Below are 17,594 nucleotides of genomic sequence, written 5' to 3' on the forward strand. Positions count from 1 at the left end.
TTCCTCCAATCTGATTGAGATCTTCAGGCAAATCCACATCTATTCCAAATGTTAGATGTGTGAACACGAAGATGCTGGTCACAATACCCACCCATTCAAGAGGCACTACTAGTGCCTTGAAAAACAAGAAAGATTTTAAGCCCCATCACATCACTGTACATAACTTGCCCTCGATTGTGTTATCATCTTGTACTAGTCAATTCCTGAAGGAGATGTCTTTTCCTGGAACACTGGCTCCCTTGTCTCTTTTTATTTCCTATGTTATGGAATCTAGCAGCTCTTTTCTTCTGGTTGAGATTCAATTCAAAATATATAAATTCCATCAATCCCCTATTATATCTGCGCGAAACACTTTTCCGCTAACTGCATACATATATTGCATATTGGGATCTAAAGGATTACATAGACAAGACATAGGAAACATGTATACAGCTCGATAAGAAAATGATATTGTATTCACAGATAAATCAAATCGCTACCGATGCTGTCATGCATAGACATAAATTGACAGACCAAGCTGCCAAAGACACAAACGCAAACACCAGGCACCTTGATCTCCGGACGGATATTTCCCAGTCAAGTCTCAAAACACTTTTTTTAGTTGGTTCGGGGGCTTCCGTGTGCTTTCTTGTTTCAGCGATGTGAACATCCAAGAGACAAAGACACGTTTGAAGGGTATGCAGAGAAAAGAAAAAGAAAACTCTAGAAGAAGATGGGTTGATGTAAAAGCAAGTGAGAAATGAAATGAAATTAAGCCACCAGATGGAAGCTTGCTTATTTCTTCTTGCCACCACCCTTGAAGCTGCCCTCGAATCCAGGACGAGCAGCCTTCTTCTTTCCACCGCTGCTGGACTTCTTCTTGCCACCCTTGGTGCCCTTCTCCTCCCGGCGCTTGCGGAGGTTCTCTTCGCGCTTGTTCTGGCGTTCTCCCCTGAATTTGGCGACAGCGTCCATGCGGTCTCCCCATTCACGCTCGGATCTCTTCTTCGCTGTCTCTTTGCGCTTGAGAGCCTTTTTCAGTAGAGAGGTATCGTCGCGGACACGCTCGCCGTGAGCACGCTTCTTGGCATTCAGCCACATGTCCTTCTCTTCGATATCGGCACGCTTGGTAGGGTCCATCTCTTCGAGGCGGGCTTTCTTGGCCTCAGCGGCCTTGAGCTGGGCACCAGGATCACGGGCACCGCTGGTCTTCGGCTTGTCGCGCACGCTGGTTCCAGTGGCATCTGTCTGCTGGCCGTCTGCGAACATCACACGGCCAAAGGAGAAGTTGTTGCTGGCAGAGCCGACGGACTCGGCAGGGGAGCGGGGGATGCCAGAAGAGATCCAGAGCCACCGGGCGAGAAACGACGGGCCATGGCCTCGTCGTTCTTCTTTTCTTCCTCAATCTTGGCCTTTTCACGCAACTCTTTCTTGTGTGCTTTTCTTTGATCGGCCTTTTGCCGGCGGGCTTCGATCAGCTCTTGGCGGTTACGTGCAGGCTTGCCGTTGAGTCCATCCGCATGGCGCTTAGCCCGGAGCTCATCCAGGCGCTTTTGTAGACGTTGCTTCAGCTCTTCGGGTGTGTGCTTGAGAGGTTTGGGCTCTGAGGATTTGGCATCGGTGGAGGCGGAGGGGGGAACGATGGAGGAAGTGGAGGAGGTGCTCGATTGAGGATTTGAGGCATCGAGGCTAGGGGAGTCAGTGGTAGATGGGGCAGAAGAAGGGGTTTCCGGTTCAATATTGAACTCAACGGAGAAGCCTTCCTCAACAACTCCGCCATCTTCTTGGTCGTCATCCTCTTCATCCTCGGACGCTTCAGTGTCCTTGGTTGCATTGCCGTTAGGCTTGGGTGCAGATTTTTCCGAATCTTCAGTTGGGGTACTCGATGGCTTTTTGGCCTGCTGAGCCTTCTCCTTCCGGGCAGCATCCTTGGCCTTCTTTTTCTCCATTTGGGCGGCCTTCTTCTGGGCTTTCTTCTCTTCCTTTTGCTTTTTCCGTGCCTCAGCCTCTGCGGTCTTGGCAGCGTCTGGCTTATCAGTCTTTTCGACCTGCTTTTGCTTCTTGACGTTGGTGGTTCCGCGTTGCAGTCCTTCCTTAGGGGTCTCTGTGCCCAACTCTCCGTCGGACGAGTCGGACTCGAGGGTGCCGTCCTCCCGCTTTCTCTTGCGTGCGTTTTCATCCATCACATCTTTGGCGGTCTTAGCGGCTTCGGGGTTCAGCTTCGCCCGCTTCGCCTCACGTGCTTGCTCTTTGGTTTGCTTTTTGCGTTGCCATTGATCCTAAAGATGAGGGTGATGGTCAGACAGAGATCTTCAGAATGAACGATGATGGGAAGAACACAATATTGACCCCAATTCTGACGCGGCCAGCTCATCAAATGCAACAAGGACTACATACACTTGTATCTTCTTCGCCATAATAGTATTTGGCGGGGATCAAAGACAGTAGACCGTCAAATGCCTGCGCATGGCTGCGCAGCCGTTCCTTAGGGGCAGTCAGCTCGCAATCCTTGCGGGACATTTTCCGAGTGCACAAACCTCGATATCATCCATGATCTTTTCCCGTAAACAGAAATTGTAATCTGGAGGGGAAAGCTCGATAATCAAGCGCAACGAAAAATTTGGGGGAGGAAATCTTGGCGCTACAATTGTCTCCGCTTCGGCTGGTTCACCGCCTTCACGGAACAATTTTGCTGTGCTGGTCTGTGCGTAGATAGAGAGGCTACCTGGAGGTCGGTTCATTGTTCCGTTGACCTTATACTTTCAATTCATTCCCTTGACTGTACTCTATTCTGCCTTTCCATTCTATTGACTTCTTGACTATATGCATTGTTATATTTCAATTCATGAATATACGCTTAATGACAAAGAAAGTGTATATGCTTTCCATCTCTACTCCGTATATCAAAACTGATCCACGAGAGCAGTCCTTACATCTAGTCCCGGGCATTTCTCGCTTTCGATACTCGTCACATTCCCATATGGCCAAGGATCTGTCCAAATGAGATCGAATCTGAGAGAGTCAGCACTGAAACATAACACAAGGCAAACAAAGGAGCTTCTGTCGAAGAGAATGACGAGTCGAAGATTCCACGAGACAACCGTCTCCCACAGATATGCTTCTCCCACTGCAAACCCCATACTCATGAGCCAAAAAACACATGAACACACAATAACTTACCGCTCATCCGGATATTCAATAGACTCGAGAGCCCCAAGCTCCTCCTCAATCTTACCCATTTTCGAGTGCCGCCATGCAATCAAAATGTTGCCCGGTCCGTCATATGACCTGATCGCCTTAGCGACGCATTTCACCTGGTTTCGCTTGCAATGTGTGTCGACTGTGAGACCGAGATCGTTGGCAAGGGGTAGAACGGTCTCAAACGAACGTCCATGCGCTCCATCTACAGACAGGGACCATATTGTTAGCCATATCTATGATATTCGACACCCCCTGCGCCTCGCTTCTGTACTCGCATTGGTTTCTCTTCGGTTCTTGTTGCAAACCTACCCTTTTTCACACGAGGTGCCATAATATGCCCGATGCTGTACCCCGAGTCTTGACCGAAAACACGCCTCAGACACTGTGCCCGCTTGACCCCGTCTGAGCTTAGACCATGCTCGTTTGGATTCCGAGGCTTCTCGCCGTGTCGAATTATATAGACCGTTGGGTGTGATTTGGCAGATGCGATGCTGAGACAAAAGCACAGAGCGGAGAGGACCGATTGCAGCAGCATTCTTCTGGCACATGGACTAACTATAGCCCAGTAATATACAAGTAAGCGTGTAATAGCTAGTCTCTGGACAACGAAGCAGTGAAGAACCAAGATTGATCCCTAGAGACAATTATAAGAGGGTGAAAAAAGCAAAACCGCTATGAAAACTTGCCCATGCTGATCGGGCACCCCTAGCTCGAGTTATAAGTGCAGGACAACCATGATTTAGGTCCTGTTATGAAGTCTCACACCGAGGAGAAAAGTAGGGCGGAAACATTCAAAACAAAGCAAAAAGTGGATCGGCAGAGAAACATTCCAATGATCATCCGGCAGCGAGAGCGTCAGGGCTGAAAGAGGAGTGAACTGCTGTAGCTCAGATGAGCAGTTGACAAACTAGTCATATGTACTCCGTACTTCGTACAGGTGGGCGTTCCTTTTGCTATAGCTCGGCGATTTGATTGGTCTAGCATAGTCTGCATGTCTGGTGCACTCTGTTGATTTATATATCTACACTACATCGTATATTTTACGCGGTCTACGAACCTAGACTACAGAACATTCAACCGCTACTACAATACAACAATATTTTATATCTTCTATATCATCCTCCGCCCGAGCCGATCAAGGCGTCATGACGGTCAAGACCGTGTGTTCGGAGTATATCGCCAATGTAATTCAAACTCTTGTACTTGCAGTCAGCGCATACGCTGTACAACGTAGGATATACATAACCCGGGGATGGATTAAGCTACTGTCATCCGATCAAGTCCCATGTTATAGTATAATGTTTACATGTAAACCAGTCATGCGTTGATCCTCAATCCTACACACCCGAGATGAGAGCATCTGAGTGGTCCACGAGATCAACCGGTGGTCTGTGGTCGAGTTCACAAGAAAAGGGTCTCGCTTGCTAGTATTCATTGCCGATAGGATGTATCTCTTATATCCTGTATTTTGGCTCGCATGATCTTCAATCAATAGGTATATATAAATATATATATATTACTGACATCCCCAAAGTCAAATTTACAAACTGTTTACACTGTACGTTGTTACCTCCCGATTCGCCATCAAGTGAAGATCACTTGAACATGTCATCATTATGATTTCAAAGCAGTCTGACTTGTTTTGAGAACATTTATTCACCAAGATGTCAAATGGTGGGCTCATGCTTCATATTATAGAACATAGATACTCCATTTTCTTCTTGGAAAGCTGATGCCAAAAGTCACAATCGGGTGACGCCACAGTTCGGAGTAGCAAAGTCCCGATTGGGGTGGTCTATTCGGGAAATGAAGGGGCTTAGCGTAGGCAACCAAATAAAATGCCCCAATGCGGGAATGCCGAGAGGCACTACGCAGTAGTGGGGGAAAGATATTCTGGAAGATCTGTGGAAGCCGAGGGATCCGTGTAATCTATTTGAAGATCCGGTAATGTTCAAACATGAGCCTGGCATAGCCACAGCTGTATACGTAAGGTACTATGCTGGAGTGTGGCGGTGTCACTTAATCGGGCGAAGTGCATGGGTCTGATTCGATTCTGATTCGCACACTAGTAAGAACATGGTAATACCAGAAGATTTACAAGGCTGAAAGGCTGACGCTTACTGCGCCCCTCGTTCCGTAAGTTTTCGCTTGCCATGTGGGGTTCTTTCCGTCAGCCCTGTGGTTACTCCATACACTTGGAGTTACCTCTTATAAAAGGTTGTCCCCCTCACTTCACTTCTCTTCACCCTTCCTACCTTTCATCCTCCAATCTTCTACCAAATCAATTCTTCCATCAATCTTCTACCAACCCAATTCATATAACATTATGTCCGGATACGACCAATACAACCAGGGCCACGGCCAGCAGGGTTATGGCCAACAGGGCTATGGCCAGCAAGGTTACGGCCAACAAGGCTACGGCCAACAAGGCTACGGTCAGCAAGGCTACGACCAACAGCAACAGTATGGTCAACCTCAACATGGTTACGGTCAGCAAGGTTATGGCCAGCAGCAGGGTGGTTCTTCCGACTACTACGCCGGTCAGCAACATCAGCAGGGCTACGGCCAGCAACAGGGTGGTTCATCCGACTACTATGCCGGCCAGCAACACCAGCAAGGCTATGGACAGCACGACCAAAACCGCCAGGGGTATGTAATTCGCTCACCTTTCAGTTCATTTATCACATACTGACAGACCACAGTGGTTACGAACAGCAGCAGGGTGCTCCTGGTGAGGCCCAGGAGGGCGAGCGTGGTCTTGCCGGTGCCCTAGCCGGTGGTGCCGCCGGTGGCTTCGCTGGCCACAAGGTCAATCACGGTTTCCTCGGAACAATTGGTGGAGCCATCATTGGTAGCATCGCTGAAGACGCCGTCAAGAAGCACCGCAACAGCAACAGCCAGTCTCCTCCTCAGTACGGTGGCCCCAACAGCCAATACGGTGGCCCTCCTTCCAACAACGGCAGCAGCCCGTCCATGATGGATCAGCTCGGTGGCTTCTTCAAGAAATAGAGGGTCTTTGATGAACTTTTCTCTCACGTTTTCTGCTTGATGACACGGTTTTCATGAATTTCTTTCTTTGCACTCTATCGCAACGGGTTGGCCTGCATTTTCTTTTTCTTCCGCCTGGTCACTTTTTATCTTTTTCTTTGCCCTTGAGGGGCTTGTACCATGACAGTACTTGATATCGGAAATCACTTTTTATGTGATCTGATAATAATTTCAGAATTGCAAAGTGATTACCTTGCTGAAATGTTCCTTTTGAAAACAGTAAATCAAACAATAAACTGTAAGTTACAATGATGATAGACACTGCCATTTGTGAGAAGTAGTGTAGCAGGCGGAGAGACCAAAACCACCCCAAGCGGAATAGCGTAAAGCCTCAGGCATCCAATGCCAAGCCCGACAAAAGTTCGAGCGGATAAGTCCCTATGAACCTCCCTGCCAGACAACATCTGCAAATTAGCATTCCCAAAATGATTATACGGAGGCTTTGTATGCGCCAGAGTGAGTGTGGTCCAATTGCTGCTATCACCTCTAAATACCCCTGCTAAAAACATCCCACAGGCCGCCAGCTCCTTGCTCTGAGCCGACGAGCCCCGGTTTCGAGTCGCTTCCAATCGACATTGCCCGAAACCCCAGTCGAGACACTGCAGACTTCTATCAGAGATGAGATCCCTCGTCCAGAAAATCCCCTCCTTGAGATGGTGCAGGCGCAACACGAGGCCAGCACACCCGTACAACAAGAATTCACATCAGACGAGCCGCAAAGTGAGCCGCGAATTCCTTTTGGGCGATTCCACCAACACACCAGCTAACTTCATCCTTCTTCTTCTCCTCCCTTAGGAAGCAATTTCAAAAAGCTCGGCACAACCGTGAAATCCGCCTACGACCCCGAAGATGTCATCCGCAACCCTCCAAAGCCATCCCAAATTTCCCTGGAAATGCTGCTCGCAGCAGGAACCCACCTGGGCCACTCGACCTCGCGCTGGAACCCACAGAACTCGCGATACATTTTCGGTATTCGCGAGGGTGTGCACATCATCTCGCTGGACGTGACAGCCGCGCACCTCCGCCGTGCCGCTAAAGTAGTCGAGGAAGTTGCCGCACGTGGCGGATTAATCCTCTTCGCCGGTACGCGCAAGGGCCAGAAGCGGGCCGTTGTCAAGGCAGCGTCGCTGGCAAAGGGCTACCACATCTTCGAACGGTGGATTCCGGGCTCTCTGACGAACGGCGAGCAGATTCTCGGACACTGTGAGACGAAGGTTGTCAACGCGCTGGACGAGGAATTGCCCAACTTCAAGTCTGATCTTGCTGATCGCCCGTCGCTTAAGCCCGATTTGGTTATTTGTCTTAACCCGCTTGAGAACGTTGTCTTGCTGCATGAGTGTGGTCTTAACAATGTCCCTACTATCGGTGTTATTGATACTGATGCGGATCCTACGCGTGTTACCTACCCGATTCCCTCGAACGATGACAGTCTACGGGCTACTTGTCTTATTGCTGGAATTCTTGGCCGCGCTGGTGAAGCGGGTCAGGCGCGTCGGTTGAAGATGGCACAGGAGGGTCGGACTTCTTACACTCCTATCACAGCACAGGAACTGCGCCTTGATCCGTTTACCGGCATGGCTCCTGGTGGCGAGGGGCAGAAGAAGTAGGACATTGCGTATAATGTCTGTCTTTTGATTGCATTTTGCATTTCCTTTTAGTATCCGGTCGATTGCATTGAAACGACGGGACTCTGTACTGTATAGATGATTCCAGGAATTGGTGTTGAGATATGTATTAACAACTTTGAGTCAATTTTGGTTCTTTTACTACTTAATTTTGGCCGAGGTAATGATCCAAAAACAACTTGATAATAGTAGAAGGCCCAGGGGGAGACGTGTTGGTTCTCGCGTGTTCCTGCGGTCCTCCGCTCGCTCGTCCACTTGAGGTGGTGTAGTTGTAAGCATCTCGATATGCTCGCCATTGATGGTAGCCTGATCGTCATGTAAAATCGTGGACCTATTAGATGCAGGCCTAAAAGCCTCGAAGCATCCACCGTCTCCAGTCATCTTCCCAGACAAAATTTTGTCCCCAACGCCGCTGCTCAAGCCCAATGATCCGGGAATTCTCGACTAGGTCCACGTCGCCGTCGCTGAATCCATGTAGGGTGAGACTTATGATGGCACCCAGGCCAAACAGCTTCCTACTTACCACATCTTTTAACCCGGGGTCAATAGGTAGGTAACCACCTTCCACAATAACAAGCTAAGCGGGACAATGCAAAGCTTGAATGTTGTACGCCCAAATGCTTGAAAGCCATAGAGATCCACGTAGCCTCAAGATAGCGATTGACCCCAACCATCAGGTAATCATACTATGTTAGATAATGATACCATCTGAGGTCTTTGGGGAGTCTTACCAACCTTGTAGCTGAAGTCTACCAAGAGAGTATGGGCCACAATAACCATGGTGTCTCCATTCTCCCAACGGTCAATTCTGAGCCATGGACGAAGGAGGTCTTCAAGGAACCTCTCTGCCAAAAGCTCGCACCATCACGGCAACAATGAGTATGACACATTTCGAAATCACAGAAATATAGTTGATGATGAAATACCAATAAAAGAAAATATGTTTTAGACGATATATATAAAAGCGAATGGTAAGAAAAACATACGAAATGAGTAGAGGGAGAAAAGAGGAGCAGTTCTATGTATGCGCTGGAACAAATCACTCGCTTGGGCAATCCTGTGGGACTACGTGAGGAAAATACACAGTGCATCATTTGGCGACGCTATAGTTTCTTGTGTATATGCCGAAAGTGCCGATTATATAGACATTGGGCATTCTTACTTGCCCAGTTGAGCTTAATACAAAGTCAATGTCATAGCTTAGCTAAATTTCCTATTGAGGGTGTCGATTTTCTCATGGTCCTTAGCTTCTTCAATAACATTGGAAGGAAACTCCGATTGTACTATGTGCCATTCTTGAGGGAAACACTGATACTCCAGAGTTCTCAGGCGTGAAGTTGAAATTTCATAAATTATGAATATCTTAAAGCTTGCTAGTAGAAGTAGCATCCTTTGGAATGCCAAACTTCGAAAGGTCCTCCGTACTCTTCCCATCAATCGCCAACTCTGCAAGGGCACGACCGAAAGCAGGCGCAAATTTGAACGCATGGGCAGCCCCTAGACCAAAAATAATATCCTGTTGCTTTTCCAATGGACTGATAATGAACTGTCGATCAGGAGTAATAGAGTATTGAAAAGTGATAGTGCAAAGTGGTTGACGGCCTCTGTCTGGTATGAAATCGCCCATAAACGAACAAGTTCCTCTAGCAACTGCGGCGAGTGTACATAGGTACGTTGCTCAGGTGTCATCAAATTGTTCGAAGTATCGCGGGCAACTTTGATAGTCGGCTCGCCAAAAGGCGGGAACCCATAGAAACAGGGATCGCCGCCCCAAATCCATACGGGAAAACGGCTGGGTTCCCAGGCTTGTTCGTCCGTCGGCTTGAAGTATGTCACTTGCTCCTGCATCACTGTCAATGGAATGTGTATGCCAAGAGGAGCAAGGAGCTTGTTGGTCTATGCGTCGGTGGCAAGGATGACTTTAGTTGCGTGGAGTTGTCCGTTTGACGTTTCGATCACAACGCCTTTGCCTGGTCTCTTCGGCGTCACGCGGTCCACTCGTGTGTGCTCCTTCAAAGTTGCGCCATTTATTCTTGCTAGACTTTGCATAGCTAGGACTGTCTTGGCCACATGGACAATACCGGTGTCGGCGGTATATACCGTCTCAACGGTGTCCGGGATGTTGAACTGGGGCCAACGCTTGTTGACTTCATTGGAAGCTAGAACCTCGTATGGCACGTTTCTGGTGGCGAGGCTTGTCGTGAAGTCTATCCGGGGAGGGTTTGCACCCTTGGGGAAAAACATAACACCCCCGGTTATCGATAGCAGCTTTTGGTCTGTAGCCTTTTCCAGGTCGGCCCAGTTCTTGTAGGCGGATTGGGCTAGGAAGACGTATTGGGGTGCTGCGTTTGCTGTTCTGACACTTCACGATGTATCATGAGAAGCTCCGTTCACATGACACAGCTCGAATTGCTCGGATGCGATCACTTTCTTGCCTCTTAGAGCGGCTTGGTACGCCGCCGCGCTTTCCAGCACTCCAAGCCCAACAACTGCGACGTCAAAACGTTCCATTGTTACTCGATCTGATTTCGTATTTTGATTGATGTTCCTACTATATTTATCAGTTCATGGAATCATCTCTATTTGTATGATCGTGATCTATAACCGGGGACGGGGACGGGCCGCTCACGTGCCATTCCCCCTCCCATATCAAAGATCTGCAACGTTGAAGAGCGAGCCTGAATGGCCTTCAAATGGATGTCGGCCCGGGGTGGACGGATTGAATATTAGTTGAGGGGCATGGCGGCATTTCCTCCGCTCTCCTTTGTGTACACATAAACACCCGCGATGATGTGATCTATGAATTGTGATATTAAAGCTTTCTTATATATCTCGTATAGATTGGATATTATGAGACCTATCGCTTTGTAAGAAAACGGAAAGCAACGAGATTCACGGTCTCGGTACCATCCACCTCGGTAAAATCGCGGAATCGCTCAAACCCGCATTTCAACAATACCATCTGGCTTCCACTATTGCTTGCTTCCGTGATAGCAATAAGGTGTCCATCCACCACACCTTCTCCGATGACCATTTCTTTATCAACACTGACCTCTCGCTCTGTCCGAGGTAATTCCGACCAAAACCGGAGCCAGGCCGTCAAGAACTCCGTCGCAAAGCCTTTCCCCCAAGCATCCGTCCGAAGCATGTATCCAACTTCGGGCCACCCATGTCTTCCCGGATAAAGGTGGCAGCCACCGATACCGATAAGCTCGCCCGTTTCCTTCAGGCAGATGGCGAAATTGGCGGTGATAAGATCGTTTGGTGGTAGGAAAGGATCCAGTTTGGATTTGGTCTTCTCAATGCTCTCATCGATGCACCTCGCACTGGTCCATTTCATGACTTCTTCTTGTGTGCGCAGAACATGTAACGCTTCTAAGTCGGTTGGTTGGAGAGCACGGATGAGCAGGCGATCAGTTATTATTGCTGGCCGCTCGCTGTTTGCGGGAAGCGGGACTGTGGGCAAGAATGCCTTCACAGTCACAAATTCCTCCTCTGTGGCCATGGTGATACCTGCTTTCGATTTTGATATCCTAGGAAGTTTCTGGGGTGCGGATGAGTCACTGAAAACCTCGAATACAATCTGACATTGAAAATGAGGTCCACTAGCGTGGCAGATCCACCTTTGGAACCCCGAAGACCCACTAATTGGTCTAATGCTACTAACGATCTGAGAGGCATAGCTGATCATCATAGTCGAGCAGTATTACATACATCTACGGAGTACCAATTCCAATCTAGGACTGAAGTGTACTAGCAAGATAACTCTTTCAAGAAATGAGAGCCTTTACGGCTTCTAATGTTCATTGTTTCATTGAAATCCTTTCATCACATTGTTCTCTTTTGCTTCATTGTCTTGATCAATGGTTAATTGCATTGATCGAGTATCCTTTAATCCCAGCCTCGTCGTGGTCACCGAGGTATAAAAGCCAGCACTTGTCACTACCAAATCCTGTGGAAAAGACATACCGTACCAATCAGTCTACAAGCCAGCAGTTTTACAGGCTCTCCTCTATTACTTCATCTTATCAAACCTTTGACCGCTCCTACAGAGCAAAATGACCGACAGCTATGCTACGTGGGTGATGAGGGGACGAATCCAACAGAAATGGATTGAAAACCGTGCAGCGGATTGCCAGTATCCCATTTCCACATTCACTTTGACGCCCAGACACCAGGACTATATTGTCGATCGCACATCTGTGAAGCTCGATGCGAAGTTAGTAACTGCCCTTAGCATGAAAAATACGAATTCCACCTATCGAAAGATCAGCATCACGCAGCGTGACGAAGGTCCCCCAGTGTGGTGGATTGGACGCACCGGGCCGGGAGTGATTTTCATTGATGATATCTTTAGGTCTAAGAGAAGCAACGATCCCTACGTATCGGAGTTTACCAAGGCTGCTTACCGGATGGATTTCCCCTTGGATAGCTTGAGAAATGTATTTGTTTCCAACGTCAACGAAAAGAACACTCTATTGTGTGTTAGAGAGATATACAAAGCCCGCGAAGGAGAACGTTATCCGTCCAGCACAGAGCAGACCTGGGAGTCCTCCTCGTCTGAGTACCATGCTCTGCTAGGTATCGGTATAGGCAAACTTGTTGCAGCATTTGTTCTGTGTGCGTGGGGCCAAGGGAGAAAGCGAATCGCGAGAATCGTTACTTTACACATTGACGCTGACGTTCACAAGTTGTACATGCGGTTTGATCTGGAGGATATGTGAGAATGTCGTCAGCTTACGTTTGCCAAACATGTGGTCGTATTGTTTTAGATGCTTAGTTTGAGGTAAACAAATCTGTTGAATTGAATACGAATTTTGATTAGTGCAATGAAATTCCCCGTAGGCCATTTCCGTGGGTTCTATAGACTCTTCGACCAAGGATATAAAGATAGAAGAACACGATGAATATGATAATAAGATTGACGCAGACTAAGGGATCCATACACGAAATATTGAGAATGACTGATTACCCAAGTACCACATCACTGACTTGGCTATTTGGCATGCGCGTGCCAGGGTGAGGGTGACATCGTGTTATGCAACAGGAGATGGGGCTCCGCGAGTTGAGGTATTATCGAGAACAATCACCCGGGTTGTGATTACCGAGTACACTAACACGGTATGGGGCAGTGGAGAACTTGGCATCTGCATATAGACCTACCTACATTGGAGGTGTCATCTTTGGGATCTTGGCGGGAGTATTGTTCAAGGGTGTGTGTGGAGCGCTCGCACTTTGAATTCATCCATGGATGAGATTCCACTTGTATCATCACATCAAATTGCCCAGAACGGATATTGTTGTATAAAGGTGACATGGAAAGATAGTCTTCGATTCAATCTTTATTGGCTTGAGCCCTATAGAAGAAATTACAAAGGAACCGCCTCTTCCCCTCGAAATAAAAATACAACCGGCGGTATTTAATCAACCCGCTTAGGCCCAGTGGCTTATGTGTGCTCCGTATCCGGGCGAGTCTCCATGTATAAAGTGTATGCAAAGCCGCGGACTTGCATGAAGTTAACAGTCTCGAACAGCTGACCAGGACTCAGCCCCATGCGGGGAAGAATAAACTGGGCTTGGCTTCAAATGTTCTGACTACAATGGATCAAACTGTATGGTAATTTTCACTATGTTTTTGTTGAACGAATACTTCTATCCTTGGACTATTGCTGCCTCCACATCTTGCCATACTTCCACTCCAACCATGACACGCCAAGACAGGCCATACATAGTCCACCAAATAAGGTGAACGTCCATCCTGGTCCCATTGCATCCAGACAACTTTGAAGGAAGGCAAGTCCTGCACCTGCAAGTGAGCAACGGACGATATTGTTTGCTGCCTGCGCTGCAGCCGGCGACTTGGGGTTCAGGTCCGTTAGGAGAGTACCACAGCACTATTTTATAACAATAACGTTTAGTAAGGCTCCTAAGAAGGGCCAACATATATGTAATGGCTGACACTTGCATTGAAAGTGATCGCTATGGCGAAGCCGATTATGAACTGTAGGACGAGGGGAACTGCTATATGCTGTGTGTGGAAGGGCTCTATGAGCATCAACCACGTTCCATATTCTGCAAAGTTGGGGTTACTCACAGATCTGCACTGTAATGCCCATCCGTATCCAGTGGTGGAAATTCCTGTCGCGCATATGGAGTACCATATGCTCCTGAACCGGGCCTTTTCAATGGGAAATGCAGTCAGATCATCGCCATGAGTAGTATCTATTACCAGATTATGGGCACGAGCTGTGAGGCGGTAGTCACGATTCATGATTTTTCCTAGCCAAATAGTAGTTAAGCGACTTTCTCTTCCAATCAAAGAGACCGAAGAACATTACCTGAACAGTATGCGCCAATGCAGGATCCGATACCAAAGGGTAGGTATATCAACCCTGCCTTGAGCTCCGAGAAGTGGTAGATGTCAATAAAAAGTGTTGACAGAGAGCCTTGAAGACAACTGAAGTTCATATAATAGACACCATATATGGCAGTGATGAGAAGACTTTCCCTGGATGCGAGGATCTTCAATGTTGTGAGAGGGTTCGGAATCCGGAAATTCCGTGGAGTGTTCTCCCTCTCGGTAAGGGCTGGTAAGGAGGTGGGCTTTATCGACCGCTGGCACCCTAAAATTGGGCGATAAAGAGCTGAAACATTCCGCGAACCATTCCCAACAATAGAACGGGCTGTCTCGGGTAGGAACAGAGCGACGAGCATGATACAGATCCCCGAGGCTATAGCGGGTACCCAGAATATCCAACGCCATCCGGGAGCCTCACTTAAAGCTCCTCCGAGAATTGGGCCAATTGCAGTAGCAATATTGGGGCTACCAAACAGCAGAGTTATGGTGTGACTTTGATGACTCGTGGTGAGAGAGTGAGTACATAGGCTTACCCTAAGAGCACCATGCCAACATAACCTCCACGCTCGGATGGTGAAGCAATATCAGAGATTACCCCATACCCCATCGCAATAGTTGCTTATCCTCGGTTAGCAAACTTGATACAATCTATATGAATCACCGTGATAGGTCAGAGAACTGGGTTCAAGTAAACATACCAGAGCCGCCAGCACTCTGCATCATCCTCAACAAGAAAAGCGCTATCCAACTATTTTGCACGGCCAACCCTATATTGGCAACAGCATAAATGAGCAAAGTAAGCAGGTAAACGTTACGCCTACCCGTCATATCCGCCAGATCACCAATGATCGCCGGTGCAACCCCAGCGACTATCATGTAGGACGTGACAGTGAGATTTATCTTTTCCACTGAAACATTGAGGGATGCAGAGAGGGCGTTGATGGCGGGAAAGAATATGAACGAGGATAAGGGAGAGAAGGTTGCAGCGAATGTGATAAGAAAAACCGCTAAATGCTTTTCTCTTTTGCTGAAAATGGAATATGCTTCATCTTGAGGCTCCGAGTTCGCCTCCTTTGGCGGGAGCGAGACTTGAGAGTTATGTCGGGAAATGCTTGCAGGAGTAGAAGGATAGCATTGCTGAGGACCCTTTTCGGTTGAAGCTCTAGTATGCCCTGGTGTGTTGTCTTCATTACCCATGATAAATATTTGCACCAGAGGTAATAGATTCTTTCTTTTGAGAGGAGTATATAATAGTGAGGCTTTGGTGGAACCCCGTACAAGACTGGGGTGAAAGATGGCTAGGTAGGCCTGTGCCCTGAATAAATAACACTAGCTTTAAATACAAACGCACTACGTGGAAGAGGCTTAGAGCCGAGTATTAGGTACTGTGAGGGGTAAAATAGGAATCATTTGGGTATAAAAAAGCAGGGATCATATCATACATACGCGCTTACCGTGATTTGTTCGACTGGATATGCGGATTTACGTATGTGCCCTTCCATTACAAGTAATAGCATTGCCTCTACGCTTTAAGAAAACCATCCCGGTATTTGTACTCAAATGAAAGTATTTTCCAGCTTTCAAGTCATTATTGGTCATTCAGTCATATGCACACTAATGAGTGAACTATCTACAATTAGGTTGGCATAGAGCACTTAGCCAGATATAGGGCTACAAATCTGAGATTGCTTTAAATCTATGCATGTAATAATAAATGATACCTATTGTTCAATGGTGCTATTTTAACTAGTTCCCTCGTCAAGTGGAGCATATTTGTTGACCAGATAGTTGAGGTTTTCATAGCACCTGTCATGACATTCAATCAGTAAGAACTTGGACACAATTTGCCAAAAACACCACTTACTCTTCCCGGAAGCTCGAGCCATTATGGCAAGCTGATTCATGTAAGGTCATGTAGAAACTGTAGATCCGATTCCGGTCCTCAAATTGCTCAACGGGCTTACTGATGCCCATTCGGTTGAGATAGGAATTGAGGTAGACCTTCGCGCTCAGCGTCTTGCAGAACCTTGCGCGCCACATAGCAATCTCCATCTCGTTATGTGCATAGTAAACGCTGGCGTCAAAGATGTAAAGCTCCCCATTTTCAAGGCTAGTTCCAATATTTCCATCCCACAGGTCGCCGTGGATCAAAGTTGGCTTAACAACCCGACCATCGGCTTCCAAGGGCCCCAGCACTTGAGGGACTACATGCGTAATAAGCCGATCGACAAGCTGCTCCAAGTTTTTCCAATTGCCGTTCTTTTCTGTGTTGAGTGCCATCGCCCCCTTGACTAGCTGGATATAGAAGTCGACCCAGCTCGGGTTCCACGCCGTTCGCTGAGGGAGACTGCCCTGGCACGTATCAATGTGAAATCCAAACATGCCAGTGGGAGATACACTTGTCTTATGCAAGTGTACGAGTTTGGTGGCGAGTTGGATGGGATCTGGGTCATTGTTGTCCATTTCGATGAAGTCACATAAGAAGTAATACGTGGCAGGGCGGGCGACACTAAGTTGACCCCATGCGTAAGGCTCTGGGACAAATTTGGGACTCGTTTTGTGCAGTTCAACCATGGAATTGAACTCTCCCTCCAACATAGCTCTTCCTTGATCTTCTTCAGCACACTGTGGACGAAAACCTCAGTCAATCTGCATTTCATGCCATCAAATACTTCCATACCTTGAGGAAATAGAGTTTAGGATCCCCATTTGCCAGGGTGGTTATAATTCTGGCAGTAACTGTCCAGGCCGAAGCCCCATAGCGGTCACAGGAGTGGACTTGGGTGCCTGGGGGAAGTCTAAAGTAATGGAGAAGTTAGGTCAAGAGGTAGTTTCTAGAAGACAGTGGGAGCATTCACGGTCAACTACTATCTGATCCAGTGGAAAGTCGCCCTCAATATCTTGGCCGCCGCTTTGAGCCCGCGTGACCAAAGGCACGCTTCCCAGCGAAACCGTCGGGGGAGTCCATTCATGAACAATCGCTTCAGTTGTCGACATGTTAGTTATGATGGTAAAGCTAGGCTGAATATTTTCATGTCAGAGCCATGTGGAAAAAAGCTCCTCTTAAAGCAAATCAGACAACCTGACCTGATGATATACCCCGTACGGGAAAACGGTAAGTTACGCAGAGTCCCTGGACTGGCCCCAGCGGCCTCGATCCTGGACCTGTGGACAGAAACCATGCCACGTAGTATTAAGATGACTTCCAGACCAATGTAAAGAAAAAAATATAAATATAAAAACGCTCAATGTGGTAAATTTCATGAATATTATGGGCGAGAATATCGAGGATTGGAGGCTGTCCACGGGTGTGACGGCTCCTACCCTTGTGCATAATCAGCCGCCACAGCCTGTGCGCAGACTAATCCGGAGAGAAATGAACA

At 47.8% G+C, this 17,594-nt stretch overlaps 8 protein-coding genes across 8 annotated transcripts; 3 read left to right on the forward strand and 5 right to left on the reverse strand.

Annotated features, from left to right (window-relative positions):
* Positions 1-774: 774 nt before the first annotated feature.
* Positions 775-3,715, reverse strand: N7500_005181 (putative 60S ribosome biogenesis protein Rrp14; the record flags this gene model as incomplete). The annotated part of the gene is made up of 6 exons (XM_056676326.1): positions 775-1,238; positions 1,292-2,258; positions 2,377-2,463; positions 2,517-2,700; positions 3,160-3,382; positions 3,490-3,715. The coding sequence occupies 6 exons, from the start codon at positions 3,713-3,715 to the stop codon at positions 775-777; spliced, it is 2,151 nt and encodes a 716-aa protein (XP_056531326.1).
* A 1,791-nt stretch (positions 3,716-5,506) lies between these two features.
* Positions 5,507-6,189, forward strand: hel10 (putative high expression lethality protein Hel10; the record flags this gene model as incomplete). Its single annotated transcript, XM_056676327.1, has 2 exons — positions 5,507-5,829; positions 5,883-6,189. 2 exons carry the CDS (start codon positions 5,507-5,509, stop codon positions 6,187-6,189), a joined length of 630 nt encoding a protein of 209 aa, XP_056531327.1.
* Positions 6,190-6,653: 464 nt separating this feature from the next.
* Positions 6,654-7,835, forward strand: N7500_005183 (mitochondrial 37S ribosomal protein uS2m; the record flags this gene model as incomplete). The annotated part of the gene is made up of 3 exons (XM_056676328.1): positions 6,654-6,684; positions 6,745-6,948; positions 7,024-7,835. The coding sequence occupies 3 exons, from the start codon at positions 6,654-6,656 to the stop codon at positions 7,833-7,835; spliced, it is 1,047 nt and encodes a 348-aa protein (XP_056531328.1).
* A 1,381-nt stretch (positions 7,836-9,216) lies between these two features.
* Positions 9,217-10,364, reverse strand: N7500_005184 (putative sarcosine oxidase; the record flags this gene model as incomplete). Its single annotated transcript, XM_056676329.1, has 4 exons — positions 9,217-9,399; positions 9,489-9,695; positions 9,774-10,204; positions 10,253-10,364. The coding sequence occupies 4 exons, from the start codon at positions 10,362-10,364 to the stop codon at positions 9,217-9,219; spliced, it is 933 nt and encodes a 310-aa protein (XP_056531329.1).
* Positions 10,365-10,710: 346 nt separating this feature from the next.
* Positions 10,711-11,358, reverse strand: N7500_005185 (GNAT family N-acetyltransferase; the record flags this gene model as incomplete). The annotated part of the gene is made up of 1 exon (XM_056676330.1): positions 10,711-11,358. The coding sequence occupies one exon, from the start codon at positions 11,356-11,358 to the stop codon at positions 10,711-10,713; it is 648 nt and encodes a 215-aa protein (XP_056531330.1).
* Positions 11,359-11,911: 553 nt separating this feature from the next.
* Positions 11,912-12,577, forward strand: N7500_005186 (uncharacterized protein; the record flags this gene model as incomplete). The annotated part of the gene is made up of 1 exon (XM_056676331.1): positions 11,912-12,577. The coding sequence occupies one exon, from the start codon at positions 11,912-11,914 to the stop codon at positions 12,575-12,577; it is 666 nt and encodes a 221-aa protein (XP_056531331.1).
* Positions 12,578-13,516: 939 nt separating this feature from the next.
* N7500_005187 (Major facilitator superfamily domain general substrate transporter) lies at positions 13,517-15,408 on the reverse strand (the record flags this gene model as incomplete). Its single annotated transcript, XM_056676332.1, has 5 exons — positions 13,517-13,747; positions 13,813-14,132; positions 14,192-14,703; positions 14,745-14,829; positions 14,910-15,408. The coding sequence occupies 5 exons, from the start codon at positions 15,406-15,408 to the stop codon at positions 13,517-13,519; spliced, it is 1,647 nt and encodes a 548-aa protein (XP_056531332.1).
* Positions 15,409-15,953: 545 nt separating this feature from the next.
* On the reverse strand, positions 15,954-17,208 carry N7500_005188 (Fructosamine/Ketosamine-3-kinase; the record flags this gene model as incomplete). Its single annotated transcript, XM_056676333.1, has 4 exons — positions 15,954-16,017; positions 16,076-16,836; positions 16,892-16,998; positions 17,070-17,208. The coding sequence occupies 4 exons, from the start codon at positions 17,206-17,208 to the stop codon at positions 15,954-15,956; spliced, it is 1,071 nt and encodes a 356-aa protein (XP_056531333.1).
* Positions 17,209-17,594: the final 386 nt, after the last annotated feature.

Source organism: Penicillium coprophilum (genome assembly GCF_028826855.1).
Source record: "Penicillium coprophilum strain IBT 35676 chromosome Unknown utg000004l_segment0_segment0, whole genome shotgun sequence".
NCBI classification, from domain to species: Eukaryota; Fungi; Ascomycota; class Eurotiomycetes; order Eurotiales; family Aspergillaceae; genus Penicillium; species Penicillium coprophilum.